The 27,172-nt window shown below is 39.2% G+C and overlaps 1 protein-coding gene across 1 annotated transcript; it reads left to right on the top strand.

The window, feature by feature from the left end:
• The first annotated feature begins 937 nt into the window (after positions 1–937).
• LOC139738696 (phospholipase DDHD1-like) lies at positions 938–17,274 on the top strand. Its single transcript, XM_071649334.1, has 11 exons — positions 938–1,427; positions 4,846–5,007; positions 5,707–5,835; positions 6,015–6,162; positions 7,207–7,435; positions 9,250–9,515; positions 10,085–10,163; positions 11,809–11,958; positions 12,773–13,037; positions 13,797–13,949; positions 17,120–17,274. The coding sequence occupies exons 1-11, from the start codon at positions 938–940 to the stop codon at positions 17,272–17,274; spliced, it is 2,226 nt and encodes a 741-aa protein (XP_071505435.1).
• Positions 17,275–27,172: the final 9,898 nt, after the last annotated feature.

Genomic DNA, 27,172 nt, shown 5'->3' with positions numbered 1-27,172 from the left:
TCCCCCTGCCTTTAGAAAGAGTCAAGTCAAGAGCTCTTTTATCATGCGAAAAAAGTGAAAATATGTTGAATTTTCTTTTACATTTTCTTTATACTGTTGTACGCATACAGAGACTCCAACCCCAAGCACCTTCTGATCTGGAGATTCTCCCGCCTGAAACCCCTAGCAAACTGGAGACTCCAAGTTTATGTGTGCGAAGCGCGAAGTTCCTAGGTTATAGGTGCTCTCTGGTGCTATCTAAGGCTTATTTTTGCAACATACGATAGCAATAAGTAAGAAATCCTTTCCAACGGGAGACATTGAGCCAGGGCGGGAGGAATTAAATCTCAAACGGGAGAACGGGAGATTTTGCAAAAATTGGTTTTCGGCGGGAGATCTCCCGTCGAAAACGGGAGAGTTGGAGTCTCTGCGCATATGACTCACAAGCTGTAGTAGTCTCCTCATCCAGCGGTTCCAACACAAAAATTTTAAAAATTCATAACTTTAGCATCGATTGTCCAATTTTCCTCAAACTTTCACTGATGTGTTCTACTAATATTGTTGCATTCTCTCAATCCTTATGTTTATGAAGGTGAACTTGTCCTTTAATTGCCTTACAAACCCACCAATGTAGAACAAACAAAGTCGAAGTAAAATTACTTTCACTCGATTGTACATTTTTTTTTCCAGGAATGACACTGGTAGATGTTGTGGCATATAATAATTACACTACAAACAGTGTTCACAAGATGACATATCTGTAGTAGATGGACATGTACAGTGTACTGTTCTTTTGCACCCTACTGTAGTACGATACCGTACTGACTGATTCTGCAGGAGGCTGCCTAAGAATTTTGTTTCTCTTTAAATGTGCCCCGATATGAAATTATGAAGGCCTCTGTGATTTAGAAAGTGTTTTTCTTTCAATGTTCTACCTCTCGGCAGTGGAACAGATGCCATGCAATACCCAACACCTGGAGATAACTTTCCAGATTATGCGTCCTCCGAATGGGATGACAAATCCACCGACCCTGCTGACACCAGTGGAGAGAGTGGTTTCAGCCTGGCCATGGACGAGTCCAGCTCCAGCGTGACATTCAAGTTCACAGCCGACAGTGGGGATGACGCTGATACCAACGAGAACAATTCAACCCCAAAGAGGTCCAAGCCACCAAGACCCCCACCTCCAAGGAAGCCCAAAGTGGATCCTCCCAGAGAAGAAAAAGTGGGAGACCTTGAGGTAGTCAGAGTGCGCTGGTTTTACCGCGAGGAGAAGAAGTGGCTGCCCTTCATTGGTTATGACTCCTGCCAGCTGGAGTGGAAGTATCGGCAGACTCTGGTCAAGTCCGATGGTGATGAAGAAGAGGAGATTGGGACAGTTGGAGTGAGAGGAGGACTCTATGAGGTGGACGTTATCACAAAGAAGTGCCATGCTATCTATTGGTCAGGTAGGTCTCACATTGACACCCTCTTGTCATTAATTCTCTGTGCTTCCATGATTTGGTGTCCAACATGAAACTGATGTCATGCACTTTAAACTTTCTTGTTACATCTAATGTTTTATTCTTTTCTAGATGAGAGGACTGTGTCGTGTAAGAGAATATTACTGGGAAGAAGAAGAAACTGCTGCATGTGAATATAACCAAAACATGTTTTGACTAATGATGGCTCATAGTAAAAGAGTTCTTTTACATCACTGAAGGTAGGGGTGGGTCTGAATGGCATTCAACCTGTCGGCTGCCACAAATATTTACCTTCAAGACTCTCTTGTGACAAGTATAGTAACTTTGTAACTGTGACTCCATTTTAGGGTGCGAGATGCATGTACCGCTGTGGGGGATCTTGATGTTTTGGTGCTCTCCAAGGAATAGATATTAATGTTGAAGATCAAAGACTGAGATCCAAGGTTATCTGCTTTATAGAGCAAAGGTCATTAGGTAACAATGCTTGTACTTGCAAAACTCTCCTGGTATTCATCTTTGGCCAATCTGGAGTAATAGGAGCATTGTCTACTTTACATGTACAGTATGATACTATAGTTTTGGTTTCTCTCCATTAGTGTGCCTGTGTGTGTCGCCCTCTTGGTGTCCACGAAACTTTCAATAGACACTTGAATTCTGTCATCGAATCCATACCTCCTCTCTGCAATTAACCAATTACACCCAAGCTCGAGTCATGGGTACATTGTGTCTAACCTCCATGTTCCTGGTATCTATAGGGTACATGTCTGCAAATAGTCAAAAAGGTCATGTGAGGTCAGCTTCTACATTTGGATTCCTGCCAAGTTGCCTGCCACATTATAACATGTCCTGACCTTTTTTAGCTCACCTGAGCCGAAGGCTCAAGTGAGCTATTGCGATCGTTCTTCGTCCGGCGTCCGGCGTCCGGTGTCCGTCGTCCTTCGTGCATCATGCGTCGTGCGTAAACTTTTTACATTTTTATCTTCTTCTTGAAAACCTTAGGACCGATTTTCACCAAACTTGGCAGGTAGCATCCCTAGGGGGTTAGGATCTCAATTTGTTAAAATGGGCACCATGCCGCACCCAGGGGGCCCCCAGGGGGCCCAAACCCCCCAAAATAAAGGAATCTTTAAAAATCTTCTTCTCTAGAACCAGAAGTGATAGAGCTAAGTTCACACTATGAGTTAGTACATTAATGACTGTAGTTCCAAGTTTGTTCATGGCAGATCCAGGGATGCCCCCCTTGGGATGGGGGTGGGGAGGTCCAAATGGGGCCTAAATTGTATATTTTCATCTTCTTCTTGAAAACCCCACAATGGATTTTCACCAAACTTGGCAGGTAGCATCCCTAGAGGGTTAGGAGCTCAATTTATTAAAATGGGCACCATGCCCCGCCCAGGGGGCCCCAGGGCCCCCCCCCCCAAATTAAGATATCTTTAAAAATCTGCTTCTCTAGAACCAGAAGTGGTAGAGCTAAGTTAATACTATGAGTTAGTACATTGATGACTGTAGTTTCATGTTTGTTCATGGTGGAATCAGGGGTGCCCCCCCCCCCCCTTGGGACCCAGGGGAGGGGGTTGGGAGGGGTCCTAATAGGGCCTAAATTGTACATTTTCATCTTCTTCTTGAGAACCCCATGACCCATTTCCACCAAACTTGGCAGGTAGCATCCTTAGGGGCATAGGATTTCAATTTGTTGAAATGGGCGCTGTCTCCAACCTGGAGCGCCCCAAGGGACCCAAGCCACCCAAAATTAAGGAATCTTTAAAAATCTTCTCTAGAATCAGAAGTGATTTAGTACATTAATGACTGTAGTTTCAAGTCTGTTCATAACAGATCCAGGGGTGCCCCCCTTGCGGGCAAGGGAGAGGGGTGGGGAGGTCCAAACTGGGGCCTAAATTGTACATTTTCATCTTCTATTTGAAATCCGCAAGATGGATGTTCACAAAACTTGACAGGTAGCATCCCTAGGGGGTTAGGCTCTCAATTTGTTAAAATGGGCACTGTGCTTCACCCAGGGGGGCCCAAGGCACCCCCATCCCCCCAAATTAAGGAATCCTTAAAAAAAAAAGTTTTCTTCTCTAGAACCAGAAGTGATAGAGTTAAAATTGATACTATGAGTGGGGGGGGGGGGGGGGGGGGGGGGGCGAATTTGGACCCTAATTGCACATTTTCATCTTCTACTTGAGAATGCCTGTTCAAATTTTGGTAGAGCTGTGTGTGATTTAGATTAGTGACTGCATGAAAGGTGAACTTGCAATTCTCAGGTGAGCGCTAGACCCTCGGGTCTCTTATTTATCTCATCAATTTACTGAATTAAATATGGTGGTGAAAACTTGCACACTTACTTGTACATTGTATTCTTGTCTTCTCATTTTCATTTTCCACAGATGGCTTTTTAAATTTCTCCACTGCTTCTACTTGTTGTTCCATTCGTCTATTTTACAATTAGAATCTACATTCCACATTGTCCCAAGAGGAGAAGCAGTCTGGCCATTGCTCCATGTGACCCTGCATCACAAAACCAACAATAAGTTGCCAGACATGGATTTTTAGTTAAGGAAAAAATTCTGGAAGAGCAGATTTTAAGCTTTAAAATGATGTATAAATCAATTCAGCTGGACTCTCCTAACCTGTCTAAATATTAGAAAGAAAGCACAAACTCTGAAAAAGTGTGTACTGACAAAGAGGCTCTGAAGTATAGGGTGCACGGGATATAATCTTACCAAGACGTGCTGTGTGCAATGAATGGGACAAAAAACAGGATGTACAACACTGTAGTGATAACAATGGAGGGATTATCAGGTTAAGCTGATATTGAGCATGCTCTTTTAACACAGTCTGTATGGATGGCTAATGCCAACTTTCAAAGCAGTAGCATCATCCTTTCAGAAGTTGTTAGACTTGAAAGTGAAGAGTGTGTAAAGGGTTTTTAACAAAGAAATGACAAGAGGCCTTTAACCCGTTGAGGACGAGTCCCGAGTATACTCGGGCAGGTGTCTATGGGAATGCGTGTTATAGCAAAATCAGTCTGTCCTCAACGGGTTAAGACATGCCTAACCACACTATTCTACAAAAAAGTGTCCTAGAAAAACTGCTGAAGACATGATTTCCCACTCGTTTTATGATCCCAATTGTGAGAATAATCTAGACGAAGAATTGCTCTTTCAGAAAATATGAAAAACTCAGCTTTCACTAGGTTGACCTGTTTTATGTATCATTGTGAGTTCTCACGTAAAACCAGTGTGCGTGAATTTTGGCTGGTTTTGTGATGCATATCATGGTCACATTTGTAATGTGTGAGTTGAGTATAGTGTCAAAACAATATATTCCTGCCCTTCTCCTTACATACATGTATATACAAAATGTATTTGTGTCATAAGATTTTTTAATTTGGTTTCTGCAGAAGACACAGTGGATGTCATGAGGGGAACCTGGTTCTATGCCAGCAGCTCAGAACCCGTGGAGGAATGTATGGCGATGGACATAGAGAAGGAGCACCTGGAGCTGTTCTCTAAAGGCCAAGCACAGGAACCACCTGTCCAGCAGGGTAAAGGGGCACAAAAAGGTACCCCTCATTTGACCCTTTGCCATCACTAATCCTTTAGATTGGTGATCTCATAGTTTCTGTCAATCCTATCTATAGCAATGCTCAATGTACCTCCAGTAGACAAGAAAAGTTTAAAAGCAACTCCCCTAATTCTCAGAAGTAGCGAGACATTTATTCCAAATCATTTGTCACTATATAGAGATGTCATGTTATATAGAGATGTCATGGTATATATATCAGCTATTTCATATTATAGTAGGAGCTGCATATTTTATGCAAAACACTTTCTCGTCATGTTTGTCTTCATTGCTAAAGAAAATGGAGCTTATGTTTCAAACATATTTTGTTTCTTGTTATGGGGGAGATGTATTCCCTTTTTCTTTTGGCTTGTGCATTTGTAAAAATAGTGAATATAGCATTAATTTCCTATCTGCATTCTATGTTCAGCAGAAATGATACAGAAAGCAACATAAGTACGCTGTAGTTCATTTATTCTGTGTTACAAATTGTTGTAGTTCCTTGTTACTCATTAAGGAACATTTAAGTTGAAACCAATAATATATCTGTTCATTGTACATAATATCAAAATGAAAAATGTAAATCTTGATGGATGCCTTTGTCCTGAAAGGAAAAAGCATGTCATTAGTGAGAAACAGATAAGCGCAAGTAAGCGCATTGTACAGATTCATCTCTTTATTCCACATTCCTTTTCAACAGCAATGCATGAGCTTAGCTTCAGGGATTGTCATGTTGACTGGTACTCTTGCGAGGCTGTGTACTTCTACAGCAACTCTACCAGCTCCAGGATTGCGAGGTCCATTGGAAACACGTTTGGATTTTCAAAAGGTAAACTTAGAAACCAACAAGTTTTTAGAATACAATGACTGATAATTTCTTCAAAAATTGTTGCTACCATCCCCCAGAGATTAGCTACAAAGTGAATATAAAGAGAGAGAGGGAGAGAGAGAGAAGGATACATCTTGGTTTTGATGCTCATCGATGTCTCACACGGTATCCTCACACAGCATCCACCAGTGGCTACAAGTTGGTACGGGGCTACCCGACTCCAGCCAGCCTGGATGACAAGCCACCACCCATCTCTCACCTTGTCTTCGTTGTTCATGGAGTTGGGCATGTCATGGACAAGAAGGCAATCATCAAGAATTGCTCAGAGTGAGTCAACTTTAGATAGATCACTTTCCAATACATCAGTCTGTGTCACTTTGAAACAGAATATTGGGCACCCCTTAAGTTATTATGAAAAAATAAAAAAAGTAATCATAAAGAAGTTTTCTTTGTTCTTATGCAATGTGCAGTTTATAACAAGCTACCATAGTGCTGTCATGGTACAAGCATTTATTACCTCCGCCAAGGGAGGAGGTTATGTTTTCTTTACCGTTGGTTTGTGTGTTTTTTCGTTAGTTAGTTAGTTAGTTTGTCCGTGTGCAAAATAACTCAAAAAGTAGTTAACGGATTGGGATGAAACTTGCAGGAAAGGTTGAGAATGACACAAATAACAAACGATTAACTTTTGGTAGTGATCCGAGAATTTTGGGGGAATTTATGAAGGATATTTGATATTTTGGCAGGTAGGGTCAATGAACTTGGGAGTTCAGGCTGCACGTATTTGAGGTTTGCATGCGCGCACTAAAGTGCGTGCTCTAGTTTCTGCTGGGGAGAGGTGCGCCGCGCATCTGAGGGTTTATGATGTAATAAAGGCTTCTATATGGGGAAATCAGGCGATTTTTCAGTGGGTGAAAATCACTTATCTCTATGGAAGAGCAAGTGATTATCAGTGGAAAGTAACTGCTTGGCGGAGGTCTGCGCTCTCGGAGTGTTTTTCTAGTTCTACATGGGAGCAGTTCGTCTGCACTGGGAAGATCCAGAGTTTAGAAGATCTTATTTGATATCGTCAAGTACAATGTATCTATGATAGAGCTGTTCACTGTAAGGGGCTTGTGTATTTCATATATTCACATATTAAATACATCTTTAAAGCAAGTTTTTCTCGATTACCAGAAACTTTATACAGCTTTCCTAAATATGCAGCTAATGATGCATGGAAACTGAACTCACTTGAACTGAAGTATCAAAATGTGTTTTAAAGGAGTAGATAAATTGAATTGCTCATTAGTACCCTCAAGAAAGAAATTTCCATTAGTTTGAATATATAAGTGAGCAGGCCTATTCACCCACTAACTGTTTCTCTTGACCAAGTCTAAGGAAAGGAGCAGCTAAGGCCATCTTGAAACACCTCCCAGACCTGGTCTCCAGCGCCTCCACCCAGCGGGTGGAGTTCCTACCGGTGGAGTGGAGGTCGTCTCTCAAACTCGACAACGGGATGGTCTCAGCCGTCACGCCTCAGAAGCTCAAGGGACTCCGCTACGTCCTCAACAGTACCGGCATGGATGTACTCTACTACACCAGCCCCCTCTACAGATCAGAGGTAAAAAACTCAAATCCCAGGCCTCTCTTTATTAACAGGAGGCCTACTCCTTAGATGCTGGAAATTGCTAGACTTCAATGTTGTTATTATTTTTAAGCTTCCCCTGCCAAAAATGTGTAGGATATTGAATAAGTCATAGCAATTAACTGCACAATCCAGAAAGAGCTGTCATTTTTTTTTATGCCTCCGCCACGAAGTGGTGCCGGAGGCATTATGTTTTCGGGTTGTCCGTCCGTCCGTCCGTCCGTCCGTCCGTCCTTCCGTCCGTCCGTCCGTCCGTCCGTCCGTCCTTCCGTCCGTCCGTAATGAATTTTGTGGACAAGGTAACTATCAAAACCTGTTGAGGTATCCTAATGAAACTTGGCATGTATGTGTATTAGGGGGTGAAGTTGTGCCTATCAACTTTTGGGTGCACATGCTCAAGGTCAAAGGTCAAAAGGTCAAGGTCAAATACATAAAATTTCACTATTTCCACCATATCTATTGAATGCCTGAAGATATTTTCTTGAAACTTAGTGTATACATGTATTACCCAATTAAGATTCTCTGGTGAAAGTTTGGGTCATGAGGTCAAAGGTCAAAGGTCAAAAGGTCAGGGTCAAATACATAAAATTTCACTATTTCCACCATATCTATTGAATACCTGAAGATATTTTCTTGAAACTTAGTGTATACATGTACTACCCAATTAAGATTCTCTGGTGAAAGTTTGAGTCATGTGGTCAAAGGTCAAAGGTCAAAAGGTCAGGGTCAAATACATAAAATTTCACTATTTCCACCATATCTATTGAACGCCTGAAGATATTTTCTTGAAACTTAGTGTATACATGTATTACCCAATTAAGATTCTCTGGTGAAAGTTTGGGTCATGGGGTCAAAGGTCAAAGGTCAAGTAAAAATATTAAAACTTCTTTTTTTTCTCCGTACCTTGGAAAATTGTTCAAGGTATCTTCATGGAACATACATACAATGTACTGACTGGAATTGATTATCTAGAGAATGTAGGGTTCATGGGGTCAAAGGTCAAGTGCAACACTTCAAAATTTTACTATTTCCCTCATATTTATGCAATGCCAGCAGGGTTATTATTTTTTTTTTTTACACTTGGTGTATGCATGTGTAACCTGATAGAAATTCTCTGGAAAGTTTTTTTTTTCTTTTTTTGCTTCAAAGGTCAAAGGGTCAAAGATCAAGTGAAAGTGCTGAACTAACTTTTTCCTCCATATCTCGGTAGTGGCTCAAGTTATCTTGAAACTTAGTACATATTATGCATGTTCTACCTGAAAGTGATTATCTTATGAATTTTAGGGTCAAGGGCCAGATGAAAATGGTAACAATTTACTATTCAATTCAGAAATTCACACCAATTCTCCACACCTGTACCTTGAAAATTACTCAATGCCTAAATGTATGAATGGGTCAAAGTCAAGTTAAAGTCCTTAAATCCCTAGATACATGCTCTCCTATTCATCCAATTAAACCTAGGTCAAGGAAGGTGAACATTCAACACATTTGTGACAAATTTGTTATTTCAATATTTTGCCAATTTTGTGAAAATGTAATTACACATTGTCCACATGTACTATCTAGACGTATTGGGAAAATCATGCATTATGGCGGAGGCATACCAGTCACCAAAGCGACATTTCTAGTTTTCAATTTATATTGTAACCCCCCCCCCAAAAAAAAAAAAAAAAACATTTGTGATGGAAGTATAATAAAGTTCATATATGTATATAATAAGAGTGTATATAATTCAACTGTATATACATGATGAATAATGCTTTATGTTTATGCATGTGTGTGTATTCTAGATCATAAAATGTGTGCAATCTGAGGTGAACGACCTGTATGAAGAATTCCGCCAGCGCAACGAGGGGTTCGAGCCCAACGGCGGGAAAATTTCCGTTTTCTCCCACTCGCTGGGGAGCGTCATCATGTATGACATCATCACTGGCTGGAACCCCATCCACCTCTATGATCAGTACTTGTCCCACGAACAGTGCCACCATCCCGACCTTAACTCGGTGACGCCGGATCACCACGACCTTGCCTCTGAACTCCACAAGGCCAGGATGAGGTAAGCACAGAACTTCCACATGTTCATCAGATTTTCTTTTAATGGAGTAATTTCTCTCTTTTAAACATTATTTGATTTTGAAGAGTGGAAATTTGACAATACAAAATTATCCTGCAGTCTATGATAAGAATTGATATTTTACAGAGTGAAAATGAGGACCCGACCATGATGACTTTGATATATCTTTCCTTCTCCCCTTCCATTGTCATTTTTTTCCCCAGCCTTGATGTGCACTCATGACAACTTTGTAAGACCCCATCATGAAAATCTGTTATTCAGTCTAGATTTTGTTCTCGTGGTCAGTGTCAGTCATGATGACAGTAAGTTTCGCTCTTTTTCATGACTTACTGATATTCTAATTGATCAGAAAGGAGGTATTTCTTGATTGACTTATTTGGATTCTAACTCCATGTATAATATAGTAAATCACTGGCTAATATTAGATCATACACCAGAATCACATGGAATAATTATTCTAGTTATAGAGCCTGTTTATTGTACGTTCTCCTAATAAAAAGGAGAATGGGCGTTGCCATGAAATATATGTTGACTTGTTTCCTTCCGATTAGGGTGTCAGAACTTGAAAAACAACTCTTGGCAACTAACCAGATTGCTGCGGCTCTCCATAGACCAAAGCTCAATTTCAAGGTATGTGACATAATGTAGTCACATGATGACCTATACAGACTTTCACCTTCTTCATGCATTTTGCATTTTAATTCAACTTTGATATATCATGATGATCACTTCTATAAAATGACATAGATACATCTTTCTCATTCTTCTGCCAATGCTGTTTAACGTTTGAGACCTCTGCACAATGTCTGTAAGCTTTGTTTTGTTTTTTGTTCCGTTTTCTTCATATGTCATTTCTTTTAACCAACCTTTGTTCTTGTTACTTGTTTGAGTAGGTCTATTGTTACTGCATAACCAATGCAAGAACTTCCAAGTCAGTGTAATTTTCTGGCTGAGTGATCCTAGTCATGCATTGCAAGCTTCCTGTTTGGCTGCCTCTGTGTTGTAAAAAAGTGGAGATTTGAAGTGAAAGAAATGCAATGCCATCAAATGTCTGCATTTTATTTTGCATAGAGTCAAAAGGGGCCTGGGCTTTTGATCCTAGCAGAATCTTCGTCAGAGGCAAAATGACAAGCAGGCAGGGAAAGCAATCACATATACAGACTTCATGGAACAAGAACAGTCAGGGACAGGCTAGGGACACAGAACAAAGAAAACAAAAGGAGAGGGTGGGAGGTCATGGACAAGGAGCCCAACTGGTAAAGGGAGGGGGATTAGGGCAGGGTGGGCAGACAATAGGCAGAGGAGGGTCAGTAATGATCCTGAGGACCATGGGGGCAACCATTGAAGGAGAAGGATGAATGGGGAGGCAACATCAAATAAGATAATGAACAACAGAGGAATAAAGAAAGGAAAGGAGTGAAATAGCAACAGCAAGGGGGGGGGGGGGGGCTGAGCAAACAGCGAGCCCTAATAAGGTGTACCAAGAAGAGGCAACAAAACGAAAGTGAGAGTCAACCAGCAAATGCAAGTAATCAAACATATCAAAGTATATATACACAAAGATGATAATAATAAAATGATATTGATAAAAGAAATTAATTTTATTTTGCAGTAGGAAAACATTACAGTCACAAAAGGAATGGAGAAAAGCTCCATGTCTATCACAGAGCCCTTGCCAAAGTTCATTTTCAATCTTGGTTGTGCAGGAGTCATGCTTTTTGACAAAATAATTTTTTTTTTAACGGAAATAATTTTGTGTTATTCCTAATTGTGCTAGTCTCAAAGAAACAGTACTTCAGGGCAAACACATCGTCTTCTCATTCAGAACTTTGGACGATGACGAGGCACACCTGAAAATGAAATGATTTATAAGATTTGTGTACAAATGTAAGAATGGCGTCGTATGAGCAATTTAACCTTGGCTGTAGCTCACACTCATTTGATGCAAAATGTTTATAGGATTTTCACACTGTAATATGGACCTAGATTGTGAATTTTATCATTCACAAACAAGATTTACATACCGGTAGTCACATGACACTGTTAACACAAGGATTGGTACATACAACATTAAATGGTTATTAACATTTGACAAGAGTTTACTGTACTTAAAAGACATATGACTGAAATTGAAATTCTACAAGAATTGTCATGTATTTCATAGTATCTTTTATCTGATGCTGTATTTTTTAGATATTCTTGCTCTTGTAAGTATTTGATGACACTGAGCAAAGAATAATCATACTAAGCAGGGCAGACCTTTCCTTTGTCGTAGGTTGAGAATTTCTTCTGCGCTGGTTCACCGCTGGCCGTCTTTTTAGCACTGAGGGGAGTGCGCCCTCAGGGGAATGGATCCATCTCGCATATCATCCCCAAGGCTGTGTGCAATAGGCTGTTTAACATCTACTACCCAACAGACCCTGTGGTGAGTCAAGTTACATGTATATATCACACTTTTGAAGGTTCCAAGGCATTACTGTACATTTACATAGCTTATATACATTGTATGATTGAGATGACTTGCATTTATGCATGTATTTACTTCTGTTGAAGAATTTTTGCTTTTGCAAGTACCGTATTCACTGGCGATTAATAAGGCTGCACTATTTAAAAAACCAATAAAGCAGTAAAGTCGGGGTGAGGCCTATACACCAGCACAAGCAAAATCCCTACTGTAGGTCTATTGTCTTTCCAACTCAAGAGACGCACCTACCTAACCGACACACATAATCATGTACGGGACTATGCAATGTGCCGACTGTTATTGTTATAGGAAACATTTAGAAACACATAGAAATAATTAAGTTTCTTATCAAAGAAAATAACATAGAAAAGTAGAATCTGAGGAAGTTTTGATCAGAACAAAATTCCTCTGATTTTGTTTTTTTCTGTTTTTCATCTCCAATGTCGGGATGCTGCTTATCCAGCAGTGCGGCCTTATCGCTGGCGAATACGGTATGCTAATGAGGGAAGGGGATACGAGGTTTGATGTAACACAACCCTGTTCCCTGATGAACGTCCCAAATCCTGAGCTACAAAATAAGCAGGTTGGTTGTCCAGAGACCACAAAATCATTGCTCTTACTACATCAAAGCAGAAAAACTTGTTTGTTAAGCACACATTTTAAGTCTGGGGGCTCCGATCCTCCCAAGAGAGAAAATCTTTGTTTACTGATGAAATAATAGTCTGGTTTTATGATCCTCTGTGAAGAAATGTGTCATCTTGTCATTGGTTGCCAGGCCTACCGCATTGAGCCCCTCATCCTGCGCCACTACAGCACCATCTGCCCCCTACAGGTGCACAGGATGGAGGGGCGGCAGGTGCCCTACCACACCATGAAGACCACCGCCCTCCCCAAGGCCCTCAAGACCAGCGAGGAGATGAAGGGCTTATCCGAAGGACTGCAGGAGGCGGAGCTGATGGTGGGAGGAGCGGAAGAGAAAACATCCCCCGGGTCGTCCAATGCATCCTCACCACAGCATGTTCCCAAAACACAGTCGCCAGGTGAGGGCCTAGCAGCCTCAGAATGCTCTGATGTCAGAACCTGAATCTTAGAAAATGATGATTTCTTTCAACTTAATTTTAGATAACTGAAATTCTTCTCCTTTCCAAAGATGGTTTGAACAATTGTAGATCTAGCAATAATTTCATCCCATGCTGCAAGGATTAGGGATTGTTTGAAACAATAAGCCAGTTCGGGGTTAGCTCATGGGCACATGGGTACAAATGACCTTTCTTCTTTCTCAGTTGATTAGGCACTCCCTATAGTATCAAGCAACAGAAGGCATAAGCTTGCCCAACGTAACAATTTCTGGAATTTATCAGCCATGTTCAAACAAAGGATGAACTTGCGTAGACCAGGTAACCAGAATGATCCTTCCATTGGCATTTTGGAAAGCATCCATTTCATTATTTTGCACTGAATGTATTGACAATCTCTTTCTATTGATGTTGCCAAATGCCGCTTTTGCTGTCAGGTGGATGTGCTGGCAAACACCACTTATAAGGATCACTTGAATAATCATTATATCACAGATGCATATCTCAGTGAATTTAAAAGCCAACATGCTCTGCTGGTACAGATGACCTTTTTCTGCTCATGCTCAAAGTGGAACCCTGAACTGGCTTATTGCAAACCTTTTGACATCTCCACTCCTCACCACACTGAATGATGCGCTGCCGTCTATTCCGTACCTACATAACATAATGAATTATTGTCTTATGAGGCAAGGACCAACGAGTGCATCTGTATACATGTTACAGGTGGTGGTGGTGTCATGAAGGCATGGTTCTCCAGACCGGTAGAAAAGACTCCGGAGCTGGAGGCCCTGGAAGACATGGAGAGGGCCATCCTGCGGATAGAGAACATGGCCGCCAGCAATGAGAAGGAGGAGGCGGATGAGATGGAGAGTGTGGGTGAGTTTTAGTAGTGAAAACTTGGATTAAAGTTTTAGGTTGGATTCAGGTGAGGGAGTTCATTGCTTAGCTGGGTCTTTTTTAAATTAAATTTTCAAAAAGTGTAAAACATAATGTATGCTTGTCACAAAGTATGTCACTTTCGTTCAATTAACATGGTGAATGCATGTTTTTCTTTCTTAGCACACCACTATTGTAGGATCCAAGTCAGACTACATGTTATTTTACTGTGCATGCATGATCGCTGTCTCAGGGTTCATTATATGCATATCTTTTCTGTATTGACTTTTTATGTTTTTGTGGTGAGAGGTGTACGATATAGGTCAAGTTATGTTGTTTTCATTGCTTCAAGATCAACTATAAACCAGTTATTACAAACCATTTTTGCTCACCAAAGTTTTCAAAAAGCAAAGCATTCTGTCAGGTTTTTCAGTCTGTGGCAATGTGTTTCCAAATCGTGGTTTCTCAATTCTAAACAATATTATCCTCTGGACATGCCATTTTTCAGTTTCTTTTGCTTGAAGATGCTCAGCTTTTGTGATATGAATTTATCGAACTAGTCTTTTAGAATGCCTTAAGGTGTGATGTGGCGTTTTCTGTTTTGATTTCCATTCAGAACTTGAGCATCGCATAGACTATGCTTTACAAGAGAGCACACTGAGCCCAGCTTTCTACAATGCTGTTATTTCCCATGTCTCGTACTGGAAGTCCCCTGATGTAGCCCTCTTTGTGGTCACCCAAAGTTTCCCCGGGTATCCCATTTCAAAGCACATGTCAAAACTCTGAGGCGTTTTTCCTTTGCTTTAAAGGTGGGTTTTACTCAGTGATGAGTGTCAAAACTTCTGTGCTATGGCAAAGTAATACTCCCTCCTCTCCTTTTTTGCATATTTTCTAATTCTCCCAGACATGCCAATATACAGAATGCCTGTGCTATGCTGTAACCCTACCAAGCAAACTAAAACTAATACAAACTGCTTGAAATGTAACATGAACTGTGAACAAAATGCTGATTTTACACTTCATTTGAAAAACAAACTAAGGTATGTAAAGGCAAATGAACAGTCATCATTCCGCTTTCTCAGTTTGATGGGGTATGTTGTATCATTCAATTGAAAACCCCTCATCCAGTCCCTCACTCTTCAGCCACAGTTTGTCTACATCTCCAGGGCCCTGTTGCATAAAAGTTGAGACAAATTTTTAGGGCCCATTGTTAAGTTTTTATGGCTCATAACTTTTGATCCCTTCGTCTGTTTGTGACCAAACTTGGATGGTAAATGTCCCTTGGGGAGTTGAAGGTCACCACAAGGTCAAAGGTCATAGGCGGGTCAATGAACTTCTGGGAGTTAGAAAAATATTAATTTCTTGTACGCGAATGGGCGAGACACAATTTGGCACTTGCCTTGTTTATGCAACAGGGCCCTAAGATGGTCACGGCACCTTCAGCACACACAACTATTTCGTTTTTCCAAAACCACGCCTTAACCCTTTTCCCTGTCATCAATGTTGACAGTTAAAAAGCACTGCCCCCACTCTTATATGATTGGAACAAGTCAATGAGCATAATCCCCACATACAAGAAGATTCAACCAATCAGAACAAAACTGTACAATGCATTTTGGACTTGCAACTATGGCAAAAAGAGAATTATTATCAAAATCATGACTGGCAGAATTTGTTTCCTTCAGTTGCTCTCCTCATTGTTAGAATCACTAGTCACTTGAATCAATATAATTATGAACTTGCTACATTAAAGACACTTAAAGGCATAATTTACCATTTGCAAATGAAACAAAAACCCAGCATTAGTGCCTTAAAATAGTTCTAAAATGTGATTTTGGGATAGAAACAACCACTGTCAAAATTTGAATTGGTAAAATCAATGTTAAGTATTGTTAAATACATGTATACAAAATGTGAACAATAGTTATAATAAAAATGTTTCCAGACTAAACCGTATACAGTTACGGTTTATTGAGAAAAATGCATATATCTCTATTTTTTTTGCTTTATCGCAAAAATTTTATATGATAGGATGTTATGTGGTACAACAGAATGTACACATATGCATTAAATGTCAGATCTTGAATTTTTTTTTTTTTTTAGATCACTGTTCCCAAAGGTGAACAGGACCTTTAAGAAAAACTCTCAGTGTGACAGAGTATTCTTGCATGGAGTGATTAAAGCAAGGATCCTAGGTGGCTCTAGCATAACACGGCACAATTTTCCATCTTTGCCACCTGTACAACTAACACATTATGTTATCTGAAATCTTAGCACCCCCACCATTTGCAAATTGTAATATGACATGAAATTGTGCTTTGTATCATGAATTGTCTAACGTGTCTTCAAAAGTGTATTGAAATTACAATTCATCAATGTTACAAGATTATTGTGTGGTAGGAGAGTGCATGTATTTTTTTGTGTGTTTAGTCTGTGACTTAGCCAAACCATGTATTGTTTTATGAACAGCAAGTCATACTTACAGTGTGAATCAATCAATTCAGCTCTACAGTATTCTTTCCATTTCAGTGGTTGATTACTAAAATGTTGTAACCACTGTGGCATCACATCTGTACTGATCTATTTTTGTCAAGTGAATATGAGAAAATGTACAAAATATTTGCTGTTTAGAATTCAAGGAATCAATTGTATAAGCATATATTTGAAATCATCATTAATCTACATGTACATTGTATAATACACAAGAGCAGATACAATTCAGATGTTATGCACTGTGATTGGTTGTTCAATTTACCCGTTAACTCCAATCCCAATGTTAATTGTACTCCACCAAACAGTGATTGTGTTTGATATTGTTACATGGTTTTTCTGTTGTAACACTTCTTAGTATTTTGAATGATGCTTGAAGGGAATTCCCGATTACCCACTCTGTCTCTCTTTCTCTCTCTTGTGTGTCTGCAGCTTAAAGCAGTAGTAGTAAAGGGAGCATTGTGGAAGATATGTCTTCACGTTAATTGTGAAACCGGTAAATCAAATGAGTATTCAGGATCTGTCTTAATATTCTCCTTCTCTTTCTCTCAAGGGTTTGTCGTGTAACTTTCCATCATTCTTGCTAATGCATTGAATGTTTCTCAAAATTTTTCAAGTTTCTCCACTGATGACGTCACCAAAGACTATTTTTGCCCCCTCCCTCCCCCCCTTCCTTGCAGAGCTGGAGAATCGAGTTGACTTTGAGCTGAGAGAGAGCAACATTGGGAGCTCCTACCTGTCGGCGCTGACATCCCACACGTCGTACTGGGCCTCGGGAGATGTGGCACTCTTCATCCTTTCCCAGCTGTTCCCAGATTATCTCATCACCCAGTGAGGTAGACTCACTGAAAGTTCGTGTGTCCCTTTTGCGACCCCTGAAAAATTGAATTCCTTTCATAAGCGGGTATATTTTAGAGGTAGGTAATTCAGACCTATGGTCAGAATAATAAGACTGGAAACTTCTTTATGATGAAAGGGGAAACAATAATTTATAGATTTCCAGTGAATTTATTTAGACCGTGACAAAATTGCATTGGATATTTTCTGTACAAAATGGAAGTGCATTCTTGAGTGACCTGGGTTAGATTTTTCATTTTTTCTTTTAACAACTCTATTGTTATGCTAAAGATTTCATGCATGATGTGGGGAGACATTATTCTTCAACCATGCGCAATTTTGCAATGTTTGCAAAAGGGATGTACGACCTTTAATGTCCTGAGGAGATATTCAGTGGATACCACCTGATGGTCATGACACACCCTTCACTCCTGGTCTCCTGGTACATGTAGATTACAGGTAGATTAGTCTCCCACTCTGTCTTGTATGTTCTGCCCACTGTCTTGTTAATGTGCAGGTCATACTGATTTCCTTGTCATAGGAGATGTTTCGAATTCAGCTTACTTATATCACTTACAGAATGGTAACAGAAACAGTGGATCGTTTGTTCTGTGGAATGGTAATCCAATATGTTGGATCGTGTATTTAAAAAAGAAAAAAGAAAGCAACATGGAGGAAATAGATGTGGAAGGGATGAAAAGGAGGTCTTTGATTTTGGCAGTCTGAGGATGTGTGTGTACAAATGTAACCAAACCCCAAGCATTTCATTGATTAAATGTGTGTGTGTGTGTGTGTGTGTAGATGTCATTTATATGTACGTATATCACTTTGATGAAGAAATATTTATTGATTTAGAGTCCTGGCAACCGTACTAATTTCAAAGGTCTGTCAGATAAAGCAACTTCGGTGTGAGGTTGCCTTTGTGGTAGTTGTCGATCCAACAGTATTGTAGATTGTAATTTTCAAAGCAGTGTACAAATACACCATCTTCATGATGCACCTTGTTTGGAAAGTTTGGGTTGTGTAGAATTTCCTCTCACCTTTCAGGTAAAGTGTGTTAACAGCCAATTTGTCACAAAATTTCAAGTATAAGTAGTGCAAATTGCATCAGTAATTTTTAGGGAGGTTACTTCCGATATGTCTTTGTAGATGAGAAGTGTTATTGATAACAGCCGTTATTGTAAAATCATTATTTTGACCCCTTCTTTTACTTTGTGAGAATGAGAAAGATATTTCATAATAACTGACTGTTTGTACTGATTCTGTGAAGTTTCAGGATCGGAAAATGTATTTTATGAAATAATATTGGTGGTTGTAATGCCAGGATTTGCTTGCCTTATTTATGTTGTGTACTCACTCTGAGGGAGCTCACAGGTATATAAAGCATGGTAATGTAAATGGTAGGATTTTATGTTGAGGTTGCAGTTCAGGAGGGAGATGAATGCATTGATGACATTGAATGACATGCATCATTCAGTTGAAATAGAAATCTACTCAACATTAATTGAATTTTAAGTAATGTGTACAACTTATGTTTCCCTTGTTTTAAATGAAATACTTTGTAGATGTTCTACTACTTTCTTGAAAAATTTGTCTTGAAACTTTTCAATGAATGTCATCTTTTGTACTGAAAATGAAACATAGTCTTTTGTTTTAAACTGATTTGTTGATGTACTCGTGGATGTTATAATTCCTCTTTATGTATGATCTTTTCAGAAACTCATCAAATTTGCAAAAAATACTTGATATGATACTCATTATGTTTTGTTTTTTGTTTTTTTAGAGGGGGGATCAAAACAAGATAAAATTTGGCGTGTACTGCAAATGTCTAAAATCAAACAAATTTTAATTTATTATGAAGTAGATTTATGTAGCTGTAAAACTGTGTGGTTAGGCTTTAATGGGGGGGGGGGGGGGAGGGGCAAGGGGGAAATACTTCATTAATGATAACGAGACCTTTTTTTTTTTTTTTCTTACAATAACTATCTGCACCACGCATTGAAAGTAAAATACTGTCCAAATTCAAGTGCATTGGTCAACAAACATGCTGTCATGGACTGCGAAAAGAAATAGGAGGAAATTTTGCTGAAAATGTGTTTTTGTGTACAGTTTATTTAGAACTGTAACAGGCACTCTGATTTGGCTTTGTGATGGAAATATGAGGAACAGATTGAAATATTAATGGTTTTTTGTGTGTAATTCTCTTTCTGCAAAGAGTTCAGTTCAATGTATGTGAGATGATAACACTTTGGCAGAAAGAAATATGACTACTTCATAGCTTTTTTGATTGTTTAACGTACATTGTACAAAATATGTGTGATCTTATCAAAGACTTGTAAATGGATACTGTATGAGCCATTTCACATTTGTAATACTTTGTGAATCGGGGATTGTAAGACAATATCTTGAGTACCGTAGTTGATTTCATGATGGTGAACCACTTTGACAGATTGAGAAAAAAAAGTATTATCCTTTTCCAAGAGAAAAAGTTATCGATTTCCCACCTGTTTAGACAATAGGCAAGGCAGTATATGTGTCATAGGAGGCAGTATTTGTGCAAGTTGGTAATTTCACACCCATTAGTTGACTATAGAAAAAAAAGTAAAACACTGTGAAATTTACAATATGCACAATATATGTTTATGCTGAAAATGTGATATTTATATAATGCAACTGAAAAGCTGCAATATGTTGTAAAAAAATACTGTTGTTGTGATTGTATGAGTTTTTCTGATGGAAATGTGTTTTAATCTCTGCATCTTCCTCACAATTATATTTTTGGAATGGCTGTATACACTTTCTTTTTTGTGTGACATAATTGTGCAATCTGCAACTCGACTCCTCGCAGCAAAATTGACATTTGAGACACTCCTAGTGATGTCATTGTTCATAACTGTACTTCTTGTTGAGTGTACAATCTGAAGAGTTTGTTCGCAAAAACCGATAAGACCATACTTGCCAAATGGAGATATTTGCGATTAAAGGTCAAGAAAAATAGAGAGAATAAGAAGAACATTTGTGCTTCTTTTGACCATAACTTCAAAAATGTACCTTTATATGTAGTGACCAATATATCATTCAAAAGGTATTATTTTTGTACTTTATGACATGTACTGACTTCAAAATCTTCAAAAATGGACTTACCGGTTTTTGCGAACAAACTCTTTATCTGTTTTTAGACAACCAAATCACAAGACTTAGAATAATTACTACCTTAACCAGAAAAGATACTTTTAGGGAAGCCAAAAAACGTAGGGCATGGTACATGTGTAGGTCACTGGAATTATATGCATTTGGAAATACTGTAGTTGCAAGTACTTTTGATGTAAGCATCATTGCTTTCTGACATCAGAATGTGTGGTCGTTTGATTTAAATACAGGTGGTTCCGGAAGAGGAGTGTATTTTAGTTTAGGCCGCATCCGACTAGATGAAATTGTGTGAACATTGAACAGTATCACTAGGAATTTGTGTCAAAGAAGGAAAGGAGAGAAATGATACTAAAAACCGCGAGTGCCATTCTATGTCTGAATTCAAATATTTGTGTGTAAACTTTGTGGAATGAGACAATTTGTGTATATATTGGATATGTTGTCTATATTGCAAATGATTTTCTGCAATGCCAGTGACAGGCAGCTGATAAATGTTACAGTTTACTAAAATGAAATACTGTCTGATTGTCAATTGTGATTGCACTAAATTGTTTTCACACACTAGCTGTTACATGAGTATTTATCTCATGTAAGGACATACCAGTATTTTTGTTAGTATCACCAACGAGTACCAAGTACATAAAGAAAAAGCAATGAAGATCTGTATCTCATGATATATATCTGTCAGTGTTACTCGACAAACATCCTCCTCACACTCAGCACCGTAAAGTGAAGTGCTGTAGAAGACATCTTTTTCAAACATCAGTCAAACCTGGTACATGTATAACTTCAAGCAAGTGCCATTTGCAATTTTTTTTTTCAATTGTGCATGGTTTGAAGTTGAAAACTTTTTTTGTCGCGAAGAGAAATAGGTACACTGCACTGCATAGACTGTTATGCTGTTTGCCCAGTGATGTAGGCCTGACATAAACATGAGAAGTTTGGATACTTGGCAGTTTCTCTGTTGAGGAGGACAAATTAAGTGCTCTGACACATGGTATTGCGGAATTTCCTTGGCATTGCTTCTTTTTCTGTCAAATATCAGACACCTATGTGGTGATCAAGATTGGGCAATCGCCAGCATTTCTGTCGTACATGATATCCCCCTGATCAAGACTGTTGAAAACTCTCAAATGCACACTCTGTTTTCCTTTCTCTGTATGTATACATCATAAGCACAGAGGTAACTTGTTTTTGTAAGATGTGGTAATCTCTGTATTGAAAAACCAAGTTGTAAAGAGGTGTGTAGCTCTTGTAAATGTTTACTCTTTGTATGCAAAGCCTATAAATGTGAACAATGACACGTTATGCATGTATTCATACATTCCTTGCAGGCATAGCAGGGTATCAAGACCCCTTGTTCATAATGCCAAAGTCTTGTCAAATTGCACTCCCAAACAAGATGCGCCAGCACAGTATCATTTCACAGACTGTGTGATATACCTTCTGCTAGCTGTACACATCCGTAACACTGACAGAAACAAAGCTCTGCAACTTATTCTGTCTTGGGTATTGCAGTATGCAATGATGATACATTCAAAACGTCTTGCATGTGTGGTTAAATGGCACTAAAAATGGAAACAATAGACAACAGTGAACATTTCAACAAAATTAGAAAAAATGTTGCAAAAAGAGTTGTGTCCAGTGTATTTTCAGCGTGTCCTACTCGCAACACATCTTTTGGAGGAACCAGCTTGATCATGTGACTCTAACATTTATTACACAAGGTATTTGGTACATGTACTTTTCATTTTGTACACGGCAAAAGATGGAAATATGATTTTCCTTTTAGTTATTTTCAAGGGAATTGACTTCCTCTGTTTGTTTGAATGTGTAATGAATTACTGTCCTCAATATTACTCGAGCATTCATTTTATTGTGTGAAATGAGTGAAGAGCCCTTACCAGCTCCTGACAGAGTCACATGATCAAGTCACATGATCAAGGTGACGGATGTGTCCAGTGTTGTCGTGATGGGTAACTTGCAGAATTTGCATTGGTCGGAAAATGTTGTTGCTCAACAATTTCGCCTAAAGGCTCAATAATCTGTGTGCTTTCCAAATTGTTGTCATGTGAAATGTCTTTCTCAATTGAGGTATATCTGTCTAACTGTATTGTTTTGATTGCCAGCTGTTCAATGCTCCAAGATCTATTCAATGTCTTGCCATAGTCAGAAGTCACTGTGTGTAGGTGAAGTTATTGTATCTATCTGACCTGTGTTCGTGCATGTACTATTGTGATTTCAATTGATGAAGATGTTGACTAATACCTGTTGCAGTATGAAGTAACGTTAAATGGCCATGTGTTTACCACAAGCCTACTATATTGCAAATACCTTTAATACAAGTACATGTATATTGCTTTAATCCTGCAGTATGAAGTAGCATAGTGTCCATGTTACAAGTTTTACAAGTTATCTATTTTCATGTTATCATCTATTCAAACTTACCCACCAGCCTTGCTATTATTTAAGATGATTCAATTGCAATGCATCTGTCAGGCTACAAAAATGCTTTTGTAGTTCAAATTTCAAAGAGCAGGTTGGCTCAAAAGGTATTAGCGAGGTATTATTATTTTGATACTTACTGTTACTCCCTAGCTACCACTTTGTACTACTGCTTCTTAGTTAGATACGTAGTCACTTTGCATCTAGTATTGCAAGTACACTGTACATGTATTACTTGAATTCCTCTTCAGTTTTATCATTTGGACTTCTTAATTAAAGATTGTGCCAAGTGAGTGTACTTGAGAACTTTGAACCAGTCTATATACAAACATCTACTCACCATTACATTTCAAACATTGCACACACAAAGAAACAGACACCAGCGGAAAGACATGAATACATGCATTGCCAACATCGTGAATATTCAATATTCGATGTTGCCATTAGCGCGATGGCATACCTCACCTTTCTTTTTCTTCCTCTTTTCTCCCAAGAGAGCTAGCGTTATCAAATTAGTTCCACTGACATTATCACTGCGCAGTTATACTCTATGCATTGGCATATTTAAAGTATGTCACGTCTGGTTCTTTGTTTCTAGTAATGATTTTTTTTTTTTTCAGTGCATCGTAATTTGAACTATTGAACTACGTGTACTTTCCACTTTCTGCGTGAGCATGTACGTACATGTAGGGCAATGGAGATCAGCTGTGCTCTAAACAAGCTTGCATCAGAGCTACCAAGTCTCACGCATTCTGCGTGAGACTCAAGCATTTAGGGTCCGTCTCACGATCTCACGCATGGCACCCATTTTTCTCACGCATTGGGTGAAATCTGCAACTTGGGCCTATTAACAATGAGCATAGCTCAAAGGATTTAAGTGATAGTTGCAACTGAAGGTATATTTCCCTTTTGTCTTTCAAAATAAGTAAAAAATAGTCACTTAAGTTGCTCCTGATCGCACCATTAAGAGCTAAAAATTTAAAAAGCTCCGTACTAACCCCTCCCACACCTTAGCTCGCGAGCACATGCGCGCGCCGAGACGTTGAGTCGTGAAAATCTCACTCATACACATTTTTCGAACTTGGCATCCCTGTTGCATGCATGTTCTTGGAAGTGTGTAGTATCTGTAGCTTATCATGCCACATCATTCCATGTCCGACACTTTGTCTTGGACATTCGTAATTTACCAAAGATTAGGGACTGATTAATTAGAGCTGAAGCTGTGCAAGTTCAGTGTATTCATTGAATGATTGCTCCACCGATTTTAGAAAAACATTTTCTGGCTTGTTCGATAAATGAAGCCATCTCAGCACATATCTATATACAAAGATTGTAAGAGGACTGCAGGTGAACAAATAATTACACGGCACTACAGCATACTGTTTGTGGGCCAAATCAAAGTACATGTGTATTTCAAAACTATAACTACTGTATTATTATCTTGTATGTGGCATTGGGGGATGGCATCAACATGAATAAAAAAAATTTCATTAGGGTTTCGCATTTCCCAAGTCTGCACTATGTATACAAATCAGTCTTATTCATTGGCCCAGTTCACATGATCTACTATGAAGTGTATTTCAAAAGACATACATCTAACTTCATTCATGTCATACATTCATGTGCATCCTGTACTACATTGTATGTGGTTAAAGTTATATGTGCACACATTCAATGTGTAACCTGATTGTGTTAATCTTAAAACAAATAATAAAATGCCTAATCTCTGCAAATAATGTGCTGAACAGAGTATTCCATAAGTGGAAATGTGTGTGTGTGTGTCTGTCTGTCTGTCCAAATGAAGAATACTTGAGTGGATGTTTGCACACTTTATGGTGGATTATTTAGTTACTGTCCTCATATTATCCATGAAGTTTTATAGCAGAGGACTCGCTCGGGGGGGGGGGGGGGGGGGGGGGGGGGGGGGGGTGTCAACCTCTACTACTGTCTAGCTGAAGAAAGCAGACAAGACTAGATTCATAATCTGATACATTGGGAGACATTTTAGTTGCAATCATCTCTTTTAAATAAATGAGCAGGGGGTTTGCCCATAGGTACTGAAGTGATGTGAATTGCATCTGGCCCTGATATAAAGTTCACATGAAATACTGTACGTATACGACATCTGAGTGTCTTACATTCAGGCTAGAACACAGCACCTGAGCAATCCAGCAAACTTCATTTCACACTCGAAAGCACAGCAAAACAGTCACAGTTCATGTCAAATATCTGTTCAGCTAATTTATTACTGCCATGTCATTGTGATACGAACAATAATCAGTTCGTTCTTATAAAGGTGAAGAAACTGTATGTACTTTTTAATCTTCTTGAGAATAGCAGTGTTGATGACCTGATTCATCAGAAAATGCCACACACAGCCTTTGACCAATCTTAAGAGGATACACACCAAGCCACATGCAACTGTCCACTCTTCACTGTGACATGCCAAACTTTACAATGTGTTGCATCGCTATAGAAATTCCATATATCTGCTTCATTAAATTCATGTTCATTGTTCATCTCCATTTTGAAGAGTCTCATGGTTTGCCCGGCGTGGGCTGTGGTAGTCTGCTTTTGCGCATGTCTGACTCCAAATCATAAAAGGACATCTCGTTGTAGCCATAGTACTCCTGTGTCTGGTAGGAATCTCCCTTGCTGGCAGGAGTGGCTTGGGCTGCAGGCTCAGCAGGCTTGGCAGGCTTGGTTCCCTTGGGAGCAGCTGCTGGCTTTTCACCTGAGAGATAGAGAAACAGGCAAGTCTGATTGTTTCACATGTTGTGGGGGCATTTGAATTCTGTAACATGTAATTTGCAGACAATACAGTGGTGGATCCAGAGGGGGTGCACCAGGTGCACTACCCTTTTTTTTTGGAAAATGAAATAAATTACAAATGGGGCACATGTGTAATTTTTAAAAGAAAACATGTCAGCCAATTGTAGTGGCACCAGAAACTTGCGCTGAAGCCTTTCTTTTTTTCTGCTTGTCAGCCGATGAAACCTGGAAGTGGCACGAGAAACAGAAAAAATTTAGCATGGGAGCCTTTTTTTTTGTCAGCTGATTAAACCTGGAAATGGCACCAGAAATATTTTAGCACCCCCCCCCCCCCCCCCCCCCGTTACAGAATTTCTGGATCCTCAAAAGCTGCAATATTTTGAGTAACTGCTAAAATCACTACTGAAACATCTTGAACAGTGATCCTCTTCAATCTTCACACAATAAAATATGTCTTAATCCTAAACAACATCACTTTGTAGACATACGTTTTCAAACTGAGCATGAAATTTCAAACAACTTTATGCTTTCTCTTAAACGTTAACTTTAATAGATTAATGACATAGCATCCCCATTTCACATTGCTTTTCAATGAATGATGAGTAGAGTCCCTGTATGCATGGTTTGTGTGTTTTCATCTTTAAACCGTGTTTGTTTGCTTGTCTGCTTATAACGAAATTTCAATATACCGGTAATGAAAAAAAAAACCGAACGAACAAACTGCTGGTCCTGAGGACTTCATTGTAATTAATATACATTGTACCATACGGAAAATAATGAGAAATATCAAACTTTACTTGCCTGAATCTCCTGATGTTTTGTTTGCTTGGTGCATAAGGCCAACAGACAAGGACCTTTGGGAAGTTATCCAAGCTGCTGGTCGAACCTTTGCAATGAAAACAAACAAACAAACAAAACAATGAGGGAAAAGAAAAATGAACAAGCAGTAGGCCCTACATCCTAAAAAAAATATGAATCCACCCCCCCCCCCCACCACGTGAATTAAATATTTCCTTTGATTTTCAAAATTCAAGATATCTGCATGTACCCTACATGATGTACATCGATCTATCTACACTGATACAATAGGTACATTTACTTTTGACCGAAGATCGGTCTGTATCTGGTCGTAGGGAATATGTTCCGCGGAGTCTACGTCTGGCTTCATGGATCCCCCCTAGAGTGTCTATAGGAGAGCGATAACGTCAAAAAAATAAAACACTCCTCCAGACAGATGGATCTTTCTGTCTACTTTTAGACAATTTAATTTTCAGGTCCCTCGCACCCACTGCACTGTTCAACTTCAACAAAGCAAGCAAGGACGCATGCATGGTTTCGCAAATGCAATTTGATTGCAATTGATTGGTTTTAATGAATGTTTTTCAATACAACGTGATAAAATGAAAGGTGCTTATACAATGCGGGTAATTAATCATGCAACGTAGGTAGGTAGGACATTAAAAATCAGAATCGCTTTACCTTTAATATTAGACTTTGCCCCGCCCCGCATAGATCTGGGCCCCGTTGCT

This window comes from Diadema antillarum, unplaced genomic scaffold (assembly GCF_040938485.1).
Source record: "Diadema antillarum isolate AM-2024a unplaced genomic scaffold, OU_Dant_1.0 scf00000029, whole genome shotgun sequence".
NCBI lineage: Eukaryota > Metazoa > Echinodermata > Echinoidea > Diadematoida > Diadematidae > Diadema > Diadema antillarum.
This window is presented reverse-complemented; position numbering and strand designations above follow the sequence as displayed.

Excerpts from the sequence above, each read along its gene's own strand:
- LOC139738696 (XM_071649334.1), top strand. The coding sequence starts at position 938 with ATGCAATACCCAACACCTGGAGATAACTTTCCAGATTATGCGTCCTCC. Across the intron at positions 1,428-4,845 it reads CCATGCTATCTATTGGTCAG|AAGACACAGTGGATGTCATG; the intron begins GTAGGTCTCACA and ends TGGTTTCTGCAG. Across the intron at positions 6,163-7,206 it reads ATCATCAAGAATTGCTCAGA|TCTAAGGAAAGGAGCAGCTA; the intron begins GTGAGTCAACTT and ends CTCTTGACCAAG.